Source organism: Castor canadensis, chromosome 4, assembly GCF_047511655.1.
Source record: "Castor canadensis chromosome 4, mCasCan1.hap1v2, whole genome shotgun sequence".
In the NCBI taxonomy this organism is placed as follows: Eukaryota; Metazoa; Chordata; class Mammalia; order Rodentia; family Castoridae; genus Castor; species Castor canadensis.
In genome coordinates this window covers 57,558,444-57,583,662 of record NC_133389.1, presented here as the reverse complement: position 1 = coordinate 57,583,662, position 25,219 = coordinate 57,558,444, and the positions used below count along the sequence as shown (strand labels likewise).

The 25,219-nt window shown below is 39.6% G+C and overlaps 1 protein-coding gene across 20 annotated transcripts in view; it reads left to right on the top strand.

Annotated features, from left to right (window-relative positions):
• The window catches only part of Dlgap1 (DLG associated protein 1), an 888,020-nt gene extending 878,805 nt beyond the window's left edge, over positions 1-9,215 (top strand). For 17 of the 20 annotated variants that reach the window (XM_074070239.1, XM_074070238.1, XM_074070237.1 and 14 more), the window contains 2 exons: positions 2,914-3,066; positions 5,855-9,215. In XM_074070239.1, coding sequence (XP_073926340.1) covers positions 2,914-3,066; positions 5,855-6,064 — 363 coding nt within the window. In that variant the 3' untranslated portion in view covers positions 6,065-9,215. Of the gene's footprint in view, positions 1-2,913; positions 4,354-5,854 lie in introns of those variants that run through there. The other 3 variants (XM_074070257.1, XM_074070258.1, XM_074070254.1) reach the window with 1 other exon arrangement.
• The last annotated feature ends 16,004 nt before the right edge of the window (positions 9,216-25,219 follow it).

Here is a 25,219-nt window from a genome sequence, read left to right as displayed (position 1 = left end):
TGCTCTTATCTTTTCTTTTTTTTTTTTTTTTCTTTTCTTTTTGGTGGTGCTGAGGTTTGAACTCAGGGCCTCATGCTTGCTAGGCAAGTGCTCTACCACTGGAGCTACTCTGCCAGCCCCTCGTCTATCTTTTCGACAAAGTGATTCTTTTTTGGGAAAGGAACAAGTTGCCCAGATACAGAGTTGAGTACATTTTAAAAAAACATCACAAGTGTTCAGGTCCATTCACACTACAGATTGAGCATCCTTAATTAAAAAAAAAAAAAAAAATCAGCCAGGTGTGGTGGTGCATGATGAATACAATCCCAGCACTCTGGAGGCTGAAACAGGAGGCTTGTGAAATTCAGACCAGCTTGGGATACAGAGTAAGACTCTGTCTCAAAAACCTCAAACAAACAAACAAAACAAAAAAATCTGAAATCAGAAGTGTTCTAAAATCTGTAACTTTTGGAGCACTGACATGACAATACAAGTAGAAAATTTCACATCTGACCTCATGTGACAAACTGTAGTCAAAACTTAGGTATATTAAAAATATTGTACAAAATTACCTTCAGGACTGTGATTCCAGCTACTCCGGAGGTGAAAACATTTCAAGGCTAGCCAAGGCAAAGTCAGCATGAGACTCTACCTCAAAAGTAAACTAAAACAGAAAAACAAAACAAAAAGGGTGTGGCTCAAGTGGTAGAGCACCTGCCTAGCAAATGCAACCCAGTACTATGGGAAAAAAAATTACCTTCAGGCTATAATACAAGATGTATATGAAACATAAATGAATTTCATGTTTACACTTGAGTCCCATCCCCAAGGTTTCCTATAATGTATATGCAGATATTTCAAAATCCTAAAAAGTCCAAAATCTCAACGTCAGGTCCCAAGAGTTTCAGATAAGGGATACTCAACCTGTATTATTTCCTACATTGGTGCTGAAGCAGTTTAGCTAATAGGGCTTGTGACCCAGAAGATTCACTGAACTACAAAATACCTACAGTTTAGTTTTTAGTTATGGATAAGGCCAAATATATTGTGAGATCATAAAACTATTTGAGAGGCACTTTGTCAAAGCTATTACCCATCTATTTTGAATGTCTAGATGTTGATGATTTTTTTTTTCTGAGACAAGATCTTGCTATGTAGCCCAAACTGGAGCTCACAATCCTCTTACCTCATCCTCGCAGTGCTAAGATTGCAAGTGTGTACCACCACACCCAGAGAGACATTTTGTTGTTATTCATTACTTGAAAGTCAAAATGATGTAGAGAGCCCTGTGGTTAACTCAGGTGTCATTAGAATCCTTTTCTGTGATTGTTAATTGTTTCGTGCTGATGATTGATCGAAACCAAGGCCCTTAGCACGCTAAGCAAGCATTGCACCCTGAGCTGAACCTCCAGCCCCTAATACATTTTAATTATGAACTAAGTACTTACAACTTCAGAACTTATTCTTCCAAGGAATTTCAAAACTATGTTTAGTTCTGGAAGTATACACTTATAAATACATCTTTACTTGCATCTATTTTATGCCAGGCCTATGATACTAGTCCATCCAAGGATATAGAAGTTCTTTCTAACCTGTTACCTTTTATGGCCATAACTTTTGGCCTTTCTGAAATTCTAATGATATCATTTTTCTTAGAGGTTAGTTTTAACAGTACAAACCAGCCTCCTGTTATTATATAACGTGAGGTTTCAGAGTCTGTCCAGGCACCTGGATACCGACAGGTAACCAAAAGTGACATGGGACAGAAGCTCTGGATACATGGAGGGTCCCACCACTTAACCATAAATACCTTAAAGTACTCTTTCAGTACTTTAGCAGTGAGCATGCCACCTTCAGTCTCTTGATTGTGGGTTTTTTTTTCTGCCTTAGGTTAGATAACTCAAGGTTCATCCCTTGTCAGGAATATTTGGATAGCAACAAAGCAAATCAATCCTGAAACACTGAAAAGTGCTTGCCATTCTAGCAAATGAGTCCTTACAGACATGCATATGTATGGTACATACAGTGTTCTCACATTCGTTATACTACGTTACAGTCTAATTAAAATCATCTAAGGACTAGGTGGGTGGCTTAAGTTGTAGAGCACTTGCCTAGCAAGCATGAGGTCCTGAGTTCAATTCCCAATATTGCAAAAAAAGAAAAATGATAAAATCAATTAATTCTCAAATGATTTTATTAAAGCAGTCCTAAGATAAAATGACTTCCTATATTAGTGACATCTTAATTGCCAAACACATAGTATTTTGAGGGAAAGAGGATGTATCTCAGTGATAGATCACGTGTCTCACGTGTTCAAGGCCCTGGTTCAATCCCCCCACATGCACACACACACACGCACACACACATGCACGCACACACACGCATGCACGCACACACGCATCTACCACATACATAGTATGTTTGATGTTTGTACACAAAGTTCATACACAATACAATACTTTGAAAACATTATTTTATTATTCAACATAAGTTTAAAACTAATCTTATTCTAGATTTCTTAGCTGTTCTCTGAATAAATTGTGTGGTATGGAGTCAAATATCTAATAGTACTATACTGTATTATTTTTTCAAAGATGGCATTTTCATTTAAATACGGTGTTTAAAAATGCATCCGGTAATAGATTATGCATTCTGGGATTTTTCAAATGTTTTGACCCTTCTCCTTTACCAAACTGATACAGCCATTCTGTTGTATCCGAACAGAGGAGTTTTACAGCCTTGACATTTGAAAGTCACTGACTCACCCAGGAGTGGATAAGATTACCACGTGTAGCCTTCCTTTTATCTCTTGTCTAAGAACCAAAAGGAACTCATCCTCCTTACATTATTCGAATATTTGAAAATGCCTCTTTGGCCCTCTGCATGCTGTCACGTCGCCTCTAAAGCACGAATGTTTTTCTTTCTCTCATACAGAATCCTAATGCTCATCCAAGGCCCACCTCCCAGGATTTGGCGGGGTTTTGGGACATGCTGCAGTTGTCCATAGAAAATATTAGTATGAAATTTGATGAACTTCATCAGTTAAAGGCCAATAATTGGAAACAGATGGATCCTCTTGACAAGAAGGTAGAACAATGTAGATTTTGTATGGTTCATTTAAAAACCTGCACAAACACTGGACAGTCTAAATAGGCTTCTGCATTCAGTCCTGCTGTTTACAATGTGAAATGGAGCTGATATCATACTAATTTCATTGTAATGACAATGTTTACATAGTAATCATTTGGGATATTATCTGTAATGTTTCAGGCATTTTTTTTTTCAAAAAAAGAAAACCTGTCTTTGTGAATTGGAAAATGGGAATGTGGCTTTTTTTTTTCCTTTTTTTTGGTTAATTAAACTTTAAGTTAAAACATTTTAGTCACTGGAAGGAACTGCCTCCATTTTGCTTTTTAAACTAAAATAAATGACATCTTCAATGCATGATTCCATAAAGCAAGAGTTCAACTTCCTTACACCCTTAGGATGTGTTTCCGAGAAAAATAGGAAGCCCTGAAAAATAACTGACTTTGATAATCATTTGATAAATATAGTAATGAAGAAATCACTGTTGTTCAAGTATAAAATATACACCATAAAGGTTCACAGTCATCATAAATGTTGGAATTTTTTTCAAAAGTTATACTTTTGGTTAATTTGCCTGGGGGAATATTGCTCACTGGGGTCTCATGCAACGATTAAGAAATAAAGACTTAAGTTCTTTTACTTTAATTAATCAACTGTAATTTCACATTTGATTACAGTGGTTCCACCAGGCTCATACAGATATTCAACATCTCCTCCCCAGGCTGGTTTGTCCTGCATAACTTTTTTTTTTTTTTTAAAAAAACATTTGCTCTACAGCCTGAGGTCAAATAGTTCCAAGAAATTTAACCTCTGAGAATGAGACATAGCTGTTCCTTTGAGGCAATGGTGGCCCTGCCCTTTCCAGGTCTCCTTACCTATCAGAGAGCCAACAGTCATCCATTTGTTTCCACCACTGCCCGTCCTATTGGGGTTCCTGGAGTCATTGGGCTCCTAGAGAAATCTGGTCCTGAGAGACTGTCCGTAAGTAACAGGAGGGCAGTGCTGTCATGACTGTCTCCAATGCTGTCACCATCTAACTGGGGGTTTTAATGTTAAACACAAATGTTTTATTGATGGGAAAACAAACATTGTACCTCATCTAGTTTTCTTTAATCTCTGTGTAAAACTATTTGCTAGCAAGGCTTTTAAATCAGTCTTATTTTAAGGAAACATGGCAGGTGTACACATTCTGGTAGTTTGCTTTCCAGAACTGATCCATTTAATTTCTCATTCACTGATTATTTTAAAGTTATTGTTTAAAAAATAAAGTGTGCAAAGAAAGGAAAATGACTAAAAAGTTTCCAATACTCATACTTTTAAAAATATCTGCTGAATTACTCCACTATGAAGATTTAAATGCCCTAAAGAAGTGATACAAAAAGTTGTTATATGTGACCTATCAGTAACCACATAGTAAATCATTAGCATAATTTTTCAGGTTTTTGTTTTTAATGCACTTTATCTATGATCAGAGCTTTTTCACCCCATGAACCTGAGAGGAACAACATGAACAAACACGAGTTGGTGGACTACTGTTTGCCTTCTGTACTTTCCTTTTTTTGTTCTTTCAGACACACAGACTCCACCTTAAACAATCATGAGGCAAGTCCAAGTATAATACGATTTAATTTGGTACCTCTCTGGCAAGCAAAGGAGGAACTGCTGCACTGAGCATCAGTGTTAAGACACAAAGTGTGCCCTCTGGATAATCACTGAATCCAGATTTTAAGATAATTTTCACAGTTTTCTAGAGACTTAGGATATTTTATTTAAAATGGAAACACTGCGTTTATATGGACCTTTTCACAGCCTGAAAGCTCAACATCTAATCCTAAAAACCTTTTGTGGTGTACATGCCTTTCTTTTCCACCATACTCTTTTTCTTGCCAAAGGAACAAATGGCTGAGTTTTACAGTGGCACTGAAACTATCTAAAACCGTTTTATAGTTTGCTGCTGATAAGAGGGATGACCTTTTTCAGTCCTGTTAAACGTTCATAGCACTGGTTTTGTCCTGTGGTTGGCTGCCTTTTGGGCCACTACACTCAGTCATCCTGAGACCCTTAGGAAGTAATGTTCCCGAAAGGATGTTTTAGGAGTCATCTTGGAGCTGACTCCCTCCCCAGCGTAGGAAATACCAGTGTCCTCCCTCTCCGGTGACCCTGTACAGTGTATTGCCGTGTGTTTGTGTGTGATGTGCAAAGGGTTTCCCTCATTGTGCCATCAACAAAGCTAAGGAACACAGTCTTGCAACCTCATTGGGATGATGCCTAGGTCTGGGGAGAAAGGGAGGCTGGGTGGGCCCGGGGAGAAAGTGGAGAGATTTAAAAATTCTGAGCCAAGCTTGCACCCGATGATGACTAGAGGGGAAGCAGAGTTCTAGATGCTTCTGCTGCTGCGGTCTCCTGGCCCGTTTCTGGCACCAGGAAGCGCCTTGAGTCTCCAGAGAGAACCCCATTGGATGTGCTGGGAGCCGCAGCCCTTCAGCAGGGAGTGGTGGTGGGGGGAGCATTTAAAATACCCACAGTCTGCCTTTGGAGAGACCTAGTTCTGCAATTCAGCCTAACCCTTGGCCTTAAGCTTACCAGGATTTTTTTTTTTCCTGCATCTTTTGAATACCCAAGCCAGAATAATGAAGACAAAATGTCTATGCAATGTGCAGATCAGAACTAACCACCCTTAGGTAACATTAAAAAAAAAAAAAAAAGTGTGTTCTAACTGCCTATCCCAGTCTTTCCCAAGCTTGTCCTGAGAAGCTGTGTAATGTCCTGAACCTTCTGCTTTGATCAGGAGAGAAGGGCCCCTCCTCCAGTGCCAAAGAAGCCGGCGAAGGGCCCCGCGCCGCTGATCCGGGAGCGCTCGCTGGAGAGCTCGCAGCGCCAGGAGGCCCGCAAGCGCCTGATGGCCGCCAAGCGCGCCGCGTCCGTCCGCCAGAACTCGGCCACCGAGAGCGCCGAGAGCATCGAGATCTACATCCCCGAGGCGCAGACCCGGCTCTGAGCGCCGCCGAGGACCGCGCCCCCCCGCCGCCTCCCCCCCTCCGAGCCCGTCTTTCTGAGCTCAGTGACTTCCACTGTCAGTGGTGTAGTTGTCCACCTCGCCGAGCTGTCCCCAGCCGCCCCGCCTCCCATCTTCTTCTTCACCAAGCTTCGCGCCCCCCACTCCCCGGTCCTGATGCCGTCACCCTGCCTCATACAGAGAGCCAACCCTTTATTTTCTATGCCGAGCCCAACCCACCTGTGTAGAAACGACGCCTTTAGGTCACCCACCATCCTCAGTTCCTTCAAGCTAGTGTGTCCCTAGAGCTCAGCAATATAAAACCATAGGGTATTTCAGAAATTCAGTATCACAGGGTGAGCCTTTGGGACTTACCGTCTTCCACATGAAAGAGTGAGGGGCTCCGATTCCCTTTATTTCTCCCTAAGCTGTTATTCTTTTTTTAAAAAGCAGATAGAGCACTTTATTTCCAACCTCAGAAATCACACCATCTCACCGGAATCAATGAGTGACAAAGAGAGAGGGGACCAAGCTGGCCTGGGATGGGGGGAGAAGCCTGGGTGTGTAGGAGGCGAGAAAGGAGAAGCAAATCTGCAGGTCCTGGGGGCGCCTGCACCTCTCACAGCTGCACAAACTGCCTCACTGTTACTTCATCAATCACAGCTTCAAATGTTTCAATCAGCAGAAGATTGTAAATTTGATCTTTCAGGGAAATTAATCTATTCTGAAAGGCAATAAAATGAAAAAAAGGCAAGGCTTAAGGAAGTTTTGGTGTTTTAAGATACTACAGAAGGGTTTTGGTTTTGGTTTTTTGTTTTTGTTTTTTTTTTTGGTCCTATTATTAAGAAAATCTAGACCTGAAATGTTTTATCAACTTTTATTGTACTATGTGTGTTCTATTGTTGTGGTGGCAGGGGTTTTAAAAGGGGAAGTGTTTCTATAGATTTAGGGTCCATCTGGGTGGACCCTACCCAATTCCACACACAGAAGTACACATCTGTCTCTGAAGAGCTGTATGGCACCAAGGCTGTGTTCAGAAAAGAGTTTGGGTTTTCCTATCATCCCTTCGATTGCTACACATTCGTCTAGTTTTTCCCAGCAGTTCATATTTCAGGGATATTTTCTCCTTTAGTCTCCTCTCACTACTGTGCAGAGTTCACTCATTCCTCAGCATAGGGACTTCATCCTATGTCAAAAAGACTAAGTTTCCCACCCCAGTAGACATGCTGCCTCATTTAAAGAGCTGCACTGTCATTTTGAGGTTCCAGGTAGTGAGAGAGAAAATTTGACCTGCAGGGGTCACGAGCCATTAGGAGAGAAGAAGCATCATGATTCAATGAGAGAAATCCAAGCTTCTGGCAAAGAATGTTGGTTTCCATTTTTAGTCATGATTGATGGGCAAGATGCATTGTCTTGCTGAAGTTGTCTTCAAATGCCCTTATACTTGTAGCAGTTTAAACATTTAGAATCTGGCGATCTGAAAGTATCACTGGCATTTATGTCAAGCTCACACCCAAAACGTTAGAAATATGCCATTGAAAAATAAAAGACTTAAAAAACATAACATCAAATATGCTTGCACCAGAAAAGGTCTTTTAAAAAATACACTCTTATAGCCAGGTGCTAATTTAATTTTCTTTATGAAATTAAGAGAGGTGATGGGTTCTGGTGACAAATATTTTCATGGATATTCTAAAACCACTAGAGAATTCGCTACCTCTCAGAGCCATCTGATGCTTTGAGCTATCTTATCAACAGGGCACAAATGTTTACTGCTGTGGTTTACAAGAAAAGGGCTACTAACTTATTTAAACACCAACCAACCAACTTTTAACTAGGGTGAACAAAGCAAGTGAATTGTTTTGTAAAATTGGAACAAATTTCTAGCTTCAAGGACTTACTAGTTTCAAAAAGAATACACCTTTTCTTTACATTGTAGCAACAATGAAAGGTCACATAAAGGTTGCATGAGTAAGGCCAGTTGTCACCTTGAGTAGCCTGTGGTCATATTCACTGCTGAGAAGGACTTGGAACTCACAGATTACCGTGAAGGAAGCAGCAACCATTCCCACACCCATGTCCATAAATCCAGCTCTGTGCCCTGAGGTAGAATTAAGATTTGGATTATGAAATTAACTTCTAATGTGATCGTCTTATAATTTTTTCCTTTGGAAACTGATTTTAGCCCAGGATATTTTAAAGAGTGACCAGAGAAGGCCTATTTATCTTGTCTAAGTGAAAGGTATTTGTATACTCATAAGCTATTTTTGGTAAGAATTTTAAATCTTAGTGGACCGCCTACAGGGCATCATGACCTTTGCCTTCCTTAAAAAACAGTTTAAATTGTATAAACACTTTATAAAAAGCTAATTACTGATGTTAGAACATGACCCCACATAATGCTGTTTGTGAACCACTTGACCCCTGAAACTGACATTCATCAGCAAACCTTTGTTAAATCGTTCTTTCTGATGTAATTTGTAGAAATGTTTTTTAGTTCATAATGGAAATGTATGTACCCTGAAAATATTATTTTGTTTAACTTTGGTATAAAGGTGTTGGGCATTTTCTTGGGGAGGGGGGGATTACAAAAGAAGAAGTTTGTCCCCCACATCAAAAAAAAAAAAAGACGTTCAAAGAAATTAAGTATTTATTATATTTTTTGCAGATGTTTCCATACAATTCACATAATCTTTTTGTAAAGAGAGATGAAGAAATGGATTAAAGATTTTTAATATTTGAAATGGTAAATAGAACTAATTTATTTGTAATATATTTCTGTTATTTATAGATGTTTCCTTAATGTTTACTGTGCATTACCACTTTCATTTAAGCCTTATCCTTGTGAATTTACCATTTCTTTTTTAAAACATGTCTAGATGCATATTTTAAATAACTGGAATGTAAATCACTAGCATATCTGAATTCCCTAATGTAATTTTTAAAAATTATTTTGGTTTGGAAAAAAAAAAAAGATTCATTTGAAAGCCTTCAGATGGAGGGGTGGGGAACATTTTTATGGCTTTCTGAATTGGAATTTCATAGGCTTATTTACCTAGATTGTGTGTGGACAAAAAAAATAATTGTAAATAAATGAATGTTTCCCATAATGTAAAAAGAAGAAATTAATAAAATTATTAATGCACTGCTTTCAGGTCTGTGTGATTTTACTTGAGTCCCGCTTCTTCTAAAATCTGAGCATCTGTCTTTGGAGGGGACTATCTAATAATTAGCACATCTTTCTGACTTTCACTGAATCAGCACTTCAGCTACTCACTGCTGAGCAGGTTGGGAGAGTTCTTACATTCTATTAAAGGTTTTCAATACTGAAGAACTACAAAGTCTTTTCCTGTGAAAATCACACCCAGATGGAGTTCTGGGTCAGCTACCAGAGCTGTATAATGGTGAGAGTTTGGTGCATTTTATGAATGAAGTCATTAGTCCCTCAAACATGTACAAATACATGCATATTTTACTACTTGATTTCTTTGCATCCATTTCACCCCTTTTGTTTGCTACAAGGGCAGAAAAAACCAGAATAATGCTTTGTGGCTTTCATTCTATCCTCAAAAGAATGAAAAACTGTGCTCACCAGGACTGGGGATGTAGTTCAATGGTAGAGCACATGTTTAGCATGTGTAAGGCCATGGGTTCAATCCCCAGCACTACCAAAAACAAACTTTTGCTTAATGAGGTTTGGTGACTTGCCCAATGTGACGCAATTATTAAGGGACTAATTCAAGTCCAAAATCCAAGTCTTACTCTGCTCCTTCAGTGCTCTCTATCATTCTTCCCACTTAACATCAGTAATTTGTCACTGTTGAGTTCATTTGGGTCATATCTGTAACCTTACTTTATACACAAAATACAGATTTACCATAAACAACCAAAAAAGGTAACTTAGAATGTTTTACAAAGTGGACTTGCACTCTGCTGTTGGCTGGAAATGACAGGATTCTGACACCTGTGTCCATAGCACCTCCTCCCTAGTCCCCATCTGACTTTTGGGCAAATGCATCTGTCTATATTCAACAAACTTGGAAATGAGTAAGCAGATAAGCCGCTTTTTCTGATTTTTGTACATAAGATCTGTGCCAGTTACCAAAATAGCACAATGTACCTTTGAAACTGCTTCAAAAGAGAAATGATCAAGTGACTAAATCCCTGTGAGGTCACCAAGATCTCATTACTTTGGTGCACTCACTGACTATTCACGTAGTCTGAATCGTGATCAGACTTCTTGCCTTTTCACAAATTAATTCTTCTGTTTCATCACAGCTTCTTAAACACTTTAGCCAATTCCAAAATAAAATATTAGATTTTAAATGTAGAAATGTGAATTTCAGTAAGCAATTTACCATGTTACATGGTCCAACCTCCCTACTTAAGGTAATTTAGGTCTTGTTTTTTGTTTTTTTTTTTCCGGTACTGGGGCTTGAGCCACTCCACCAGCCCTATTATTTTGTGATGGGTTTTTTGAGATAGGGTCTTGCAAACTATTTGCCCAGTATGGCTTCGAACCGTGATCCTCCTGATCTCTGTCTCCTGAGTAGCTAGGATTACAGGTGTGAGCCACTCCCCCCCAGGCGCCAGGCAATTTAAGTCTTAGCTTTTATAGAAATTGAACAAAATTGTTTGCTCTGGCATGACATTCTTTTTTTTTTTTTTTTAATCTTTGAAATCCACTCCCTTGAGAATATAAATTGATTTTGGTGTAAATAAATGACATATTAAAAAAAGTCATGGTGTCTGAATGTGTTCATTCTCAAATGCCATTGCTACTAAAAGGTGCTGAAATTTATCTCTGGTTTGTTCAATGGGCTATTTAACTTTCAGATAATCCAAGATCCAATCAATTCTTTTTGTAAACAGAAAAGAATGACCCTATCTGAAATCCCTCTCTTAGTTCTAATGAATTTACTAGTACAAGTTTTACAAAATAGGTCTTAAATTCCTCTGTAAGTCACTAATTATTGCCTGGGAAGCAAAAAGAAGGGGACAGTGCTACTTCCTGGTGCAATGCTCCCTGAGCTTACTGCTGATCTAGGGTAGCCATCATCAAAACAATCACAGCAATGTGAAGCCTCAATGTAGTTACTCTCTCTGGGTTTAGACAGACAAGGGTTTATTTCCATGTATCTTCTATGTAAATGAGCACAAGTCTGAATTTATAGAACATGGCTGAAAGCAAGCAAATATTTTTAATAAAAGCCAAGAAGTCAAGCTCTGCCCTGTAGCTGATTGAACCACTGCCATTCATTACACAAAAGTCTTGCTAATACTGATGAATTTCCCATTACTAGACTGTCTTTTTTGGAGAAGTAGATGCTAATTTCACCTGGAAACTTGATAAATAAATCAGTGTCACTAGGGAGCTTCTATTGAGATCTGAATGAAGATATTCTTCAATAGAAAAACTCTCTCTTTCACTTTGTAAAGAGAAGGGGAAACAGATAGAGTCTGAGATGTCTCTTCTGTTAGGGAAAAGATGCATTCTTATTGCCTCTGCAGGGAGGTTATAAACAATGATAGTTTTCTATAGCCTTACATCCTGGTGCTTTTACCTCTTCTAAAGGCCAATGCTCTTCAATAGAAAAGTACTCCAGCACAGGAAGGCTTCTGAGATTTACATGTACGTTGGAATCCCTGGGTTCCATATTCCCAGATCCAGCCAACTGTGTATGGAAAATAGGAAAAAAAAAAGTGTCTTATTGAATATGTACAGACTTTTTTCTTTATCATTATTTCCTAAACAATACAGCACAACTACTTACATAGCACGTATATTGAACTAGGTATCATAGTAATCTAGAGGTGATTTAAAGTATACCAACATGTGAGCATGTCATATGCAAATAGCACATCACTTTATATAAGGGACTTGGTATTCAATGAAAGTCCTGGAACCAGCCAACCATAGGAATGGAAAAATGACTATAATCATTGGTTGATGAATACTTCCTTCCTTCAAGTCCAATGCCTACAGCAGTTTCAACTATAAAAGGTGAGGAGAAACATCTAAGAAGTTAAAGAATACTCTATATGGTCCCATACAACATAGCTGAGGGACATCTCAAATTAAAATAAAAATATTCTACTAAATAAAAAAGGGAGAGTCTATTTTAGAAGTTGCATTTTTAAAATGTGTTTGTTTTGTTTTTATCTTAGAGAATAACTTTGCTATACAAAATGTTTCTTTTTTTTTTTTTTCTTCCCCCCAGCGGTGCGAGGGCTTGAACTCAGGGGCTCATGATTGCTAAGCAGGCGCTCTACCACTTGAGCCACTCTACCAGGCCCAATCTGCAAAAAAAAAGAGAGATAAAATTAAAACCCTAATGTGTTTACAACCTTAGCCTGTGAAGTCAGTCTCTAACCTTCAAGTGAGACAGGAAGGAGATTCCAAAGGCAGAACTTGAACAAAGGTCAAAAGGGATAGTTTGAATAATTTGCTCTTGGATTCCTTTCCGGTTTGATTAAACTTAGCACATTTCTTGAGCAGGCAGCGTCCCCTCCCCATAACATGTTCAGGGAAAAGACCCCTGCTGCCTTTCTTGTCAGATGTCACCTCTTCTCATCTTTGTGTCCAGGCCCCTGGGAGGTTTTCGTGAGCCTAGTACTTCCAACATTGAACTTGGCAAACATGAAAGAATAATTCCAGGGCTCCCGAATTGTTTCTTAACATTAGTCAAACAAGGTATTAAGTCTGGAAAGATTGGAAGGGGTTGTCTCCAAAGAGTTGGTGTCTTTGTTTCTAGTCTTGGATTGATGCACCCCAGGGATCCCTTGACAAGCAGGTAGTTCAAAGTGAGCTCCGTGAATTCTTACAGTGACAACTTACTCAATTGTTTGGAAAATTAGAACAATGGGGCAGTGTTGGCATAGGAAAATGGGATTTTCCAAACAATTTGAATGAGTGATAAGCATTTTGTAAATAGTGGTGGAGTGGGAGAATAACTATTCAGATAATTTTGGGTGAGTCCAGAAACAAAAACAGTAAAGCATCATAAGGAGGATGGAGGATCTTTTGGCCTTAACCTATTTAGGATCTGTCAGCAGCTGAATTCATCATGGTCTCAAGTGCAATTCATTTGGAGATAGGGTGTAAGGAGGCCAAAGACCAGCTATTCTTCTAGCAAAACATAATACAATAACTGGATTAACTATTCAACAGAGAGAACTTGGGTTAAATATTAAGGAAATGCTTACCTAAAGAAATTACCAGGTCTTGACTGCCATGAGAAACTTGACACACCCCCAAAAAGTCATTCAGACAGAACTAGGACACCTGAATGATCATTAAAGAAGGCAGGCCCTTCATGACTTTAATATTTAAATTGGTTTGTTATAAGGTATATACACAAAAGCTAGGCCTCCCCATCTCATCATCCCTACTGACTTTGGCCCAAAGTAGTGATTCCCCAACAAAGTTTCTGCCAGCAACCCCAGCTTCACAAAGATAAAGGGAAAAGTCCCACACATTCCACAGGAAATACCCATGTGTTATTTTGAGTTTTTGTTTTTTACAGTGCATGGGGATCAAATCCAGGGTCCCATGGCATGCTAGGCAAGTGCCATGTATCATTTTGGTTATAATATCCTGATTTGTGATTGGATAGGAAAGCAATGGCACAGGCTTGTGTTTACAAATATTCTCAGCATTTCTCTTAGAGACTTGACTTACCCTCTATCAGCCTCAAAATTGTGCCGAGCAGACAGAGCTTTTCTGGAACTAGGCAGGAATTCAGATTTGAATCAGACTAACTAGTTTGAATCCTGGCTCTATCTCTTTTTGTGTCTTTTTTTTTTATTACTCATTTATTCACATGTGTATATATTGTTTGGGTCATTTCTCCCTCCTGCCCCCGCCCCCACTCTCTCCCCCCTCACCCCCTGTGTCTTTTTGGACACGATATTTGATCTCCCTGTGACTTGTTTTCCCCATCTGTACAATCAGAATGAAAACAGTACCTATCAAAGCGTCATTGTAAGAATTAAGTGAAGTGATTTGTATAAAGCAAGCTATATAATCAATAGCATCATATTGACATTATTATTAGCATTATTATCATTCTGTATTATTATTAAACATTTTACATTTACTGAGAAAGTATCTTGTAACCTTGCTGAACTGTTTCTGTGTATTCTGCAAACATAATCCTTATGATAACCCTATGGGGTGAGCTAAAGAGAGACTAGGGAGCATCCCAAGGTCACTAGTGAGGCACAGAGCTAATATTTCAATCCAGTCTGACACCAGATCCTTTGTTTATATATATGTGATTTATTTTTTTGTATGTGTTGATTTTTTTTCTGGTTAAAAATAAGTACTCGTATGAAAATTTCAAAAAGAATGAAAGAGTAGTTTATAACACTCTTCTACTTTTCATTCTTTTTCTTCCCATGATATTCAATATCTTTGAACAGTTTATTGTATGTATAACCTTCCAACATTCATCTTCGCATTTTCAAATTTGTATAGATTTCTCCACCAAATGGAATCGCATTACACACATTCTTTTTTCATTTAGTAATGTATTGTTCCATTTCAGGGAATTATGGTACATCTATTCTCTTTAATGATTCAGTTCATGCATGAACCATAATATGCTATAGAGTCCTTTTCTTGTTGGGCTTTTAGGCTATTACCATTGCTTGCACTGATAAAAAATAATCTGAAATGGAAATCATTTTACAGTGTATGTTCAGTATATATGGAAGTATATCTCTAAACTATATTCCTAGAAAAATGGACTTGCATTTTTGTTTTAAAATACTATCAAATCTCTTTCCCAGAAGGCTACATTGAGTTTGCACTGGAGCAAACATGGATGAGTTTTAGCAGCTACTTTTGTAAACAATGAAGCAAAGCATTCAGAAAATAAATTCAGAAACTGGGGAATGTAGCTCAGTGATAGAGCACTTGCCTAGCACACAGGAGGGAGAGAGAATAAATTCAAAGTAAGCAACTTAAAAAAAAAAAAAGAAGCATATTCTAGTTGGCTTTCACAAGAACAGATTTTAAAATGTTGCTAGGAAATATGGATGTGGTTAAGTGCAATCTTTTCTGTTAACTCCCAGAACAAAGCAGCCAAAGATAAAGGAGAGAATAAGTATAGTTGTAGTCCTAGGATGTGAACCCAGAACTGGGTCTATCTGCATCCACCTTAGATGAGGACATACAAATGGTGGAGAAGGGAGAGGAAAACCTGAGCACTCTGGTGGTTAGTGAGTTCATACCAACCCGTACACTTGGTAGTTATTTATTATTATTACTATTATCTTTTTAAAATGAAACTCTGCTTCTAAAAAGCCTTTAAGAAGACTTATAGAACTACAGCATAAAATCTCGATCAAATTTTTTCCTAGTGCTGAGGACCACCTCCAGAATTTTGCACATGCTATACAAGTGTTCTACATTTAAGCCACAACCCTAGACCCATGAACAAATTTTAAAATGAACACAGAAAAAAAAAGTGAGTAGATAAATGCTCACCAAGCTCCCAGGTCCCCAGGGTTCCTAAATTGCACCAAGAAAACCTGAAATGTCTTTCTGAGCTTCCTGGTAGCCAAGGCAAAGTGATCAGAATTTTGAAGTCCTTTGTCATTCAGAGAGACAGAACTTCAAAAGCTTCTCTATGCTCAAAGAGCTACTGAAATGATTTTGCAGAAACTGCAAAGCTAATGTGTGAGTCACAGGGGGGTATTCCTACCTTACTAATCACAGCCTTGACAAGAGGACACATGGAACAAGTGCCACTATTGTGTCTTTAAAAATCAACCCTCTTTCCTTTAGCTAAGTAATTTGGGATTCATGGCAAACAAAAGGTCCCAGAATAAGACGGGTTAGTTCTGTCTTCCTTGCTAAATCTAACATTCTTTGGAGTTCAATCCAAGAATGTGCCCTTCTTTAGGGAGTAAGCAATATTTCAGCAATATTTTTTTTCTTTTCTTTTCTTTAAAGTAGACCTGTGACAAATAAGAAGTCTTGGATTTCCTTTTCCTGCAGGGCCCACTTTAGAGTCTGACTCCTCACGAGCAGGAACTCTTCACTTTCCAGATACATCCCTTTGTCACACTCAAGGGTGTAACCCTTCCCGAAGGTAGTCTATACTGCTCCTTGCAAGCTGGAAGTCACTGCTCATCCCTCCAGGCTATTATCACTGAACACCAAGGTCCTTGCTGTGACTGGGAGGGTAGTTTCAGCTGAGGTTATACATACAGCCTATTTATATTTAAAAACAAAAATGCAAGAGTTGTGTGAACAACTCTTTTCAATGGAAACGCTCGCTCACAGAGGGTTTCACATGAGACTAAAAGTTTTCCAAGGTCTGGTCAATATTCCAGCTCCAGACCTGGAAAGACTGTGTTTTGACATTGAATTTAAACAACTGTTTCCTTCCTTCCTTCCTTCCTTCCTTCCTTCCTTCCTTCCTTCCTTCCTTCCTTCCTTCCTTCCTTCCTCCCTTCCTTCCTTTCTTCTCCCTCCCTCCCTCCAACCTTTCTGTGGTGCTGGGGATGAAACCCAGGGCCTTGTGGATGCTGAGCAAGTGCCCTACAACTCAGTTACAACCTTAGCCCTCTATTTTTTTTTTTTTTTAATTGGGCTAAACTGACCCAGGGCTCTAGTAGTCTCATTCTACTGTTCAGAAGCTGGGAAAGGGGGAAAAGAAAAGGATGCACACTGTAAATACACTAGAAGTAAACTAAACAAAATCTTGAAAATGACTAGAGATGGTGGTACACTCCTGTAATCCCAGCACTCACAAGGCTGAGGCAGGAAGATTGTAACTTTAAAGCCAACCTGGACTACATTGTGAGACCCTGTCTTAAAAAAGAAGAAATAAATAAACTTAAGGTGCATTCTTCCCTTTATGAAATTCTCTAGTAGATGCATAAGCAATAAACAGAAGGGAGAGTAGGCAAAGATTTATGGATGCAGTGGGGTTTGACTTGTGGAAGTTTGACAGCCCTGAGAACAATGATTTGCAAACATCAGTGTTCCTAAGGATCTCTTAGACAACCACCCCCCCCCCGCCACACACACACACACACATACACACACACACACACACACACACACACACACACCCAACAGATTCTAATTGGGCAGAGTCCATCTGCATTTCTAACAAACTCATACAACTGAGGCTAATGACCAAGAGCACAGCATGGGCCACGCTGTTCAGCTGTGATTTCAACCTGAAAAGCTTGAAATGCTCTGCATAAGTGCTGTGGGTGTAGCTCAGTGGTAAAGCGCTTGCCTAATCTACCTGAAGAGCTGGCTTTGATCCCCAGCACCAAACACACACACACACACACACACACACACACACACACACACAAAAACACTGCGCAGAGCCTACATCAAGTAGGCCGAAGCAGGAGAGGGCAAAGGACCCATGTTGTTGCATATTTCTGTGCAGCTGAGGTTAGCACTGTCACTGGAAAGGCATTTGAAATGAAAGGAAGAGGTTGAGTAAGGGCTGGAAAAGCGTGGGAGCAGTGAATGTTTGAGGAGTCAGTCACAGGGAACCAGACATGACTAGAACGACAGGCTCATGGCAGAGCTTGTACTTTAACTCATACACCAGGGTGAGGACGAGTAGGAACTAGTGAACTGTGTACATGGGAGGAAAAAGTCTATCCTTACTCTCTTAAAGTATGACTACAGATTTTATGATTCACTTACTTAGTGGGACACAATTTCTCGATTTGTGTCCATAACTCAGTCAGTCCAGTGGGAGCTTTGCTGATGAAGTTAAACATCTCTGTCAGTCTGGCTCCTTGACAGTTGTCCTTAAGAATCACAGCAGAAAGCTCAGCAGTGTAAGCACTTTTGTATATAATAACCCGAATGCATCAGTTATTGTCTTAAATGTACTCTGCAACAAAATGTGGATCCATCATTGTATGCTGAGGTTTTTTGCTTAGTCTCCTGGCACAGAGAACCAACGTCTTAGAAGGAATCACCTAATATCACAGTTTTCTCACCTACCACCTTCCTACTTTTGTGTAACTTCAGAATCTAGAGACTAATTGAACGTAAGTAGTCAATTGTTTATATAGTAGTCAGTACTTAATTCTCTGAGAGATACCTAGTATCTGAGAGGCCAAATACTATAAACAAAATCAGTGACAGTTTGTCTCATGAAAAGATCCCCAAGCTGGGCACTGGTGGCTCATGCCTGTAATCCAAGCTACTCAGGAGGCAGAGAGCAGGAGGATTATGGTTCAAAGTCAGTATGGGCAAATAGATCAAGAGACCCTATCTTGAAAAAAACCCATCACAAAAAAGGATTGGTAGAGTGGCTCAAGATGTAGGCTATGAGTTCAAACCCCAGTACTGCAAAAAAAGAAAAAAAAGATTCCCAAGATTTCTGGTCTGGACTCTTTATTTCAACCAACCTTTGCTATATCCAATTTTCTCTACTGCAACGTTTGAGATTTTTTTCTGGATATTTTATTTTTTACATTTTTATTAGCATATATTAGTTGTGTGTGTGTGTAGGGGGGTTCATTGTAATGTTTCCATATATGTTTACAATGTACCTTAGTTAAATTCTCCTCCTCCATCATTCTCCCACATCTCCCTCTTCCCCTTTGTAAAGCAATTCCATGCTAGATGCTGATGGCTCAGGCCTGTAATCCTCACTACTTGGGAGAATCATGGTTCAAGGCCAGTCTGGGGAAATAGTTCTCAAGTCCCCACCTCCAAAATAACCAGAGCAAAATGGGATGTAGGCATAGCTCAAGAGATAGAGCAAATGCTTTGTAAGTTCAAAGCCCTGAGTTCAAACCCCAGTCCCACCAAAAAAACCAGACAAACAAAAAACAATTCACAGTTCAAAGCCAGCCTTGGGCAAATACTTCTCGAGACTCTGTCTTGAAAAATCCCATCACAAAAAAAGGTTTGGCTGAGTGGCTCAAATGCTAAGAGTGTCTGCCTAGCCAGCATGAGGCCCTGAGTTCAAGCCCCACTGCTGCCAAAAACAAATCCAAACAGATTTCATGGTTATATTTTCATATACATATATAAAGTACATCAACCATATTCACCCTCCTTTACTCTCTCCATTCACCCTACCCCCCCCCACACACACTACTATCCACTCCCAAACAGGGCCTGTTGTATATTTCTCTGGTTATTTTATATAAGACTGAGATTTGAGTGAGAACAATCTAATGTACAATGTAAGGCAATTTGGAATTGTCACAATGAATCCTCTCTGTACAACAAATATATACTAATAAAAGTGGGGGAAAGAAAGAATGAAATTTGAACTGTAAGGGAAGGAACCACAGCTTCTGAATTCTCCAGGACAATTTCTTTGTTTGTTTGTTTTTAGTACTGGGGTTTAAACTCAGGGCCTGTACTTCAGCCACATTCCACCAACCATTTTTTGCTATGGGTTTTTTTTTGAGATAAATTCTTTTAATCTATTTGCCTTGGCTGGCTTCAAACTGCATCCACCTGATCTCTGCCTCCTGAGTAGCTAGGATTACAAGCATGAGCCACTGGCCCTCAGCTTCCAGGACAATTTTGATGCTATACATTTGTGTCTATTGTCTTAGTCTATTTTGTGTTACTATAACAAAATATCTGAGGCTGGGTACTTTATAAAGAAGAGATCTATTTAGCTCATGACTCTGGAGATTTAAGATCAGGTACCACAATGCACTGGTGAGGGCCTCATGGCAGTTGGACGCAGGGTGAGAAGAGGAAGCAGGCTCTTGCTGAAAAGCAAATATTTGAGAGAGACAGAGAGGAGATGCCAGGGTTACTTGATAAAAACCCATTCTTCTTTTGGTGGGACCGGGATTTGAACTTTGGGCTTTACACTTGCAAAGTAGGCTTTCTACTACTTAACCCCCCCTCCAGGTCTAAAAACCCATTCTTGAGGTGAAAGCAAGCATTCACTCCCCCTCTTAAAGACTCCACAGTACCTCTTAACACTCTTACATTGGGTTACATTGGGAACCAAACCTCAATATGAGTGGAAAGAGACCTCATTTAAAGCATAGCACTATACATGCTGATACTGACATGTATATAAACCAGGGAAAAGCTCTTTGTCAGACCAAGTGTCCTAATTTTTGATTCAGAAACATAGTATTCACCATTTTGTCAAATCTCCATAGCTCCCTTCTACTCACCCAGAAATCCAGGTATTTTCTTACACATTAGGATTGCACCACCTCCAGAGCCATCTTCCTCCCTACTTGCTGTTTTTAAATAGCTCTCAGCCCCATTGGTCACATTCATATTGTACATGTATCTACGGGTACATGCACCATATGGATATTGGTGGTTACATAGGTCTCCTGTGGCCACAGAGGTAAAATTACTGTGAACTAGCCACTGAATTCTTCTTCCTTATCACCCCAATTCCCTACATGTAGAATGCACACCCACATAGAATGTGTGTGTGCTGGGCACTGGTGGCTCAAGCCTGTAAACCTAGCTACTCAGGAGGCAGAGATCAGAAGGATGGTGGTTCGAAGCCAGCCTGGGCAAATAGTTTGTGAGACCCTATCTCAAAAATACTCAACACAAAAAAGGTCTGGTGGCACCATAGACAACTACAGCAAGATGGCAGTATACAAAATCAGCTTACAGAAATCATTAGCTTTTCTATACACCAACAACAAACAAATTGAGAAGGAATATATGGAAACAATTCCATTTACAATAGCCTCAAAAAAATCAAATACCTTGGAGTAAGTTTAACAAAGGATGTGAAAGACCTCTACAAGGAAAACTACAAACCTCTGAAGAAAGAGATCAAGGAAGACTACAGAAGATGGGAAGATCTTCCGTGCTCATGGATTGGCAGAATCAACATAGTAAAAATGGCTACACTACCAAAAGCAATCTACATGTTTAATGCAATTCCCATCAAAATCCCAATGACATTCATCACAGAAATTGACAAATCTATCCTAAAGTTCATTTGGAAACACAAGAGACCACAAATAGCCAAGGCAATACTCAGCAAAAAGAGCAATGCTGGAGGTATCACAATACCTGACTTCAAACTAAATTACAAAGCAATAGCAATAAAAACAGCATGGTACTGGCACAAAAACAGACATGAAGACCAGTGGAACAGAATAGAGGACCCGGATATGAAGCCACACAGCTCTGCCCACCTTATTTTTGACAAAGGCACCAAAAATATACACTGAAGAAAAGACAGCCTCTTCAACAAATGTTGCTGGGAAAAGTGGTTATCTGCCTGCAAAAAACTGAAACTAGATCCATGTTTATCACCTTGTACTAGTATCAACTCAAAATGGATCAAGGACCTTAATATCAGACACTAAACTCTGAAGTTAGTACAGGAAAAAGCAGGGAATACTCTGGAAACAATAGGAATAGGCAAGGACTTCCTCAATAGAACCCCAGCAGCTTAGCAACTCAGAGAAAGGATGGACAAATGGGACTACATGAAACTAAAAAGCTTCTGCACAACAAAAGAAATGGTCTCTAAACTGAAGAGACCACCCACAGAGTGGGAGAAAATATTTGCCAGCTATACATCAGACAAAAAGATTGATAACCAGAATATATAGGGAACTCAAAAAACTAAACTCTCCCAAAATCAATGAACTAATAAAGAAAAGGACCAGTGAACTAAACAGAACTTTCTCAAAAGAAGAAATTCAAATGGCCCAAAAACACATGAAAAAATGCTCACCATCTCTAGCCATAAAGGAAATGCAAATCAAAACCACACTAAGATTCCACCTCACCACTGTTAGAATAGCCATCATCAAAAACATCATCAACAACAGGTGTTGGTGAGAATGTGGGGAAAAAAGGAACACTGTTGGTGGGAATGCAAGCTAGTGCAACCACTCTGAAAAACGATATGGAGGGTTCTCAAAAAAACTAAACTTAGATCTGCCATATGATCCAGCAATACCACTCCTAGGGATATACCCAAAGCAATGGAACTCAGGTTACTCCAGAGACACCTGCACACCCATGTTTATTGCAGCACTATTCACAATAGCCAAGTTCTGGAAATAGCCAAGATGCCCCACAACTGATGAATGGATTAAGAAAATGTGATATTTATACGCAATGGAATTTTACTCAGCCATGAAGAAGAATGAAATCTTATTATTCACAAGTAAAAGGATGGAACTGGAGAACATCATCTTGAACGAGGTTAACCAGGCTCAGAAGACCTAAAATTGTATGCTCTCCCTCATATTTGGACTTCAGATCGAGGGAAAAGGCAGTAATGTTGTTGAACTTGGCTCACACGCTAAGGGGAGAGCACATACAGGAGGAATGGGGATAGGTAGGAAATCCAAAACTTGAAAGTGTTTGATGTCCCCACTGCAGAGGAACTAATACAGTAACCTTAAAATGACAGAGGTCAATATGGGAAGGTGACCAGGAAGTAGTGAAGAGGTCAGGTAGAGATGAATCAATTCGGGTTGTAATACACTTGTGCATGGAAGCAATGCTAGGAATCTCTCTGTATAGCTATCTTTATCCCAACTAGCAAAAACACTTTGTCTTTCTTATTATTGCTTATGTCTTCTCTTCAACACAATTGGGGAAAAGGGCAGAACAGGTTCTGCCTGGAATAGGGGAGGGGGGAAAATGACCCAAACAATGTATATACATATGAATATATGAATAAAAAGAAAAAAAAAAAGGTTGGTGAAGTGGCTGAAGTGATAGAGCTCCTGCCTAGTGTGAGGTACTGAGTTCAAATCCTAGTACTGCAAAAAGAAAAAAGAAAAAAAGAATGTAACCCTAGTTACTCAGGAAGCAGAGATCAGGAGGATCATGGTTCAAAGTCAGCCCCAGGCAAATAGTTTGGGAAACCCTATCTCAGAAATACTCAACACAAAATAGGGCTGCTGGAGTGGCTCAAGTGGTAGAGTGCCTGCATGGCAAGCACAAGGCCCTGTGTTTGAGCATCAGCAAAGCCAAAAAAAAAGAATGTGTGTGTCTGTGTGTGTGTGTTTGTGATGTGTTTTACCCTAGGGTCTCACTGACCCTCCCTCAAATTAAAATCCTGTTTCTATTAAAAGTGAACATAAAAATCCCTAATATGAGAAATATTGGTTTGGAGAAGTAGCTCTTTTATAGTTATGAAGTATTCAATAAAACCTTCAAAACATTGCTCAAACTAGTGAACATTCCAGAATGTAACTTGTAGTTGCCTGACTTACCTTTATCCCACTAATAGGGACTAAGGCATTTTTTAGGGAAAAAAAAAAAAATGCTGATTTCCAGATCTTGTCTGGAGCCATGATGTATCCAATAAGCCCAGATCCCCTTATTACAACTGTTGGCAAGAAAGTTATAAATTGCTACACCATTTCAAAAGAATGTAGGAGTCAACTTTAAGAGCCCTTCACTGACCAAAAATGGGCCAATTTGAGCATTGACAGGAAAATAACAGCAATGGATTGATTGAAACCTATCAAATATGCAAAATCCATAAGTGTGTGATGGTGGTCCACACTTCATCCTCTACAACCAACAGAACTTCCAGCAAAGCTGTTTTAATCTGTATTTGCACCAAAGCATTCTTCTGACAATCATGCGGGGGCCCACAGTTCTGGAGGCCAGGACATTGAGCTCAAAGCCTCAGCATCTGGTGAGGCCTTCTTGCTGCATCATGACTTCACATGTGGGACTGAGCAAGTCTACTAGCTCAAGTCTCTCTTCTTATAAAGCCACTAATACCATCACAGGGGCCCCTACACCACGACTTCATCTAGTACTAATTAGCTCCCAAAGGCACCACCTCCAAACACCATTAACATATAAATTGAGGGCTTAAGTTTCCAACACATACATTTTTAGGGACACATTCAAACCATAGCAAGCCCCTCTAACAAATGCAGATTTACAAGAGAAAAACTTACTAATTTATTTGATAAAAGTTTTATCTGACCCAGGAAACTTTGGAAATGAAGACTTAAAGAAACAGGGAAGCTGGGCACCAGTGACTCATGCCTGTAATCCTCACTACTTAAGAGGCAGAAATCAGGAAGATTGAGGTTCCAAGCCAGCCCAGGCAAATAGTTCACAAGACCCTATCTTGAAAAAACCCATCACAAAAATAGGGCTGGTGGAGTGGCTCAAGGTGTACGCTCTGAGTTCAAACCCCAGTACTGCAAAAACAAAAAAAGAAAGAAAGAAACAGGGAACCTGTGTATTTTTTATGCTGTTTCATGAAGACTGAAGGGTCATGGCAAAGTATTATTGGACGAAAGGAGTATGATCTAATGGTAATAAACTGGGGGTGGGTAGCAAGGCCTGTTTATTCAGATTTTTCTGTGACCCTGTGTCTTCAGAGATAAGGTTGACATTTTTTCCTTGGGTGTAGCAGGGGCACTTCTTGTATGAAGATCTTATGACCCACCTCAGAGAATTCTTTTATAGACTGTTTCTTTTCTTTTCTTTCTTTTTTTTTTTTTTGTGGTACTGGGTTTTGAACTCGGGGCCTATACCTTGACCCCTCCACCAGACCTTTTCTGTGAAGGTTTTTTTCGAGATAGGGTCTTGCAGAACTATTTGCCTGGGCTGGCTTTAAACCACGAACCTCCTGATCGCTGCCTCCTGAATAGTTAGGATTATAGGCGTGAGCTATGGGTGCCTGGTTTGAGAGAAGAGTGGAGGTTAGTGAGTGACTGTCCTGCTTCTGCAGTTTTCTCAAATGCCAAGGTGTGATATTTTGGAGTATGGTATCCTAAATCCGAGGGGCACATATCCTGGCTTGGGCTCAGTTTGGAAGATTTTTATTTGCCCAACTCTTTTCTCTTTCTCCCTCCATCCCAGCACTTCTTATCACCAGCCCCCACTGTATCCAAGGTCATAATGCCCTTTCTCTCCCCCCTCCCCCCATCCCCCTTCCCCACTGCAGCCCCGGTAACATTTCCTGTTGACCTTGACTTCCCTGCTGGAGTTAGTCTGGCGAGGTCTCACTTTTCTTTTCTGTGGAGGTACTTGGGTTTGAACTCAGTTGCTTGTCACCACTCTACCACTTGAATTACGGCACAGCCCCCTCTCTTCATCTATTGTTACAGCATAAACCCTATTTCTCACTGTTCTTTTCCCTTCTTTGATTCTCTAAAGTGTGCTTTGAATGTGAAACCAGTGAGCAATGAGTATCTCTTCAACAT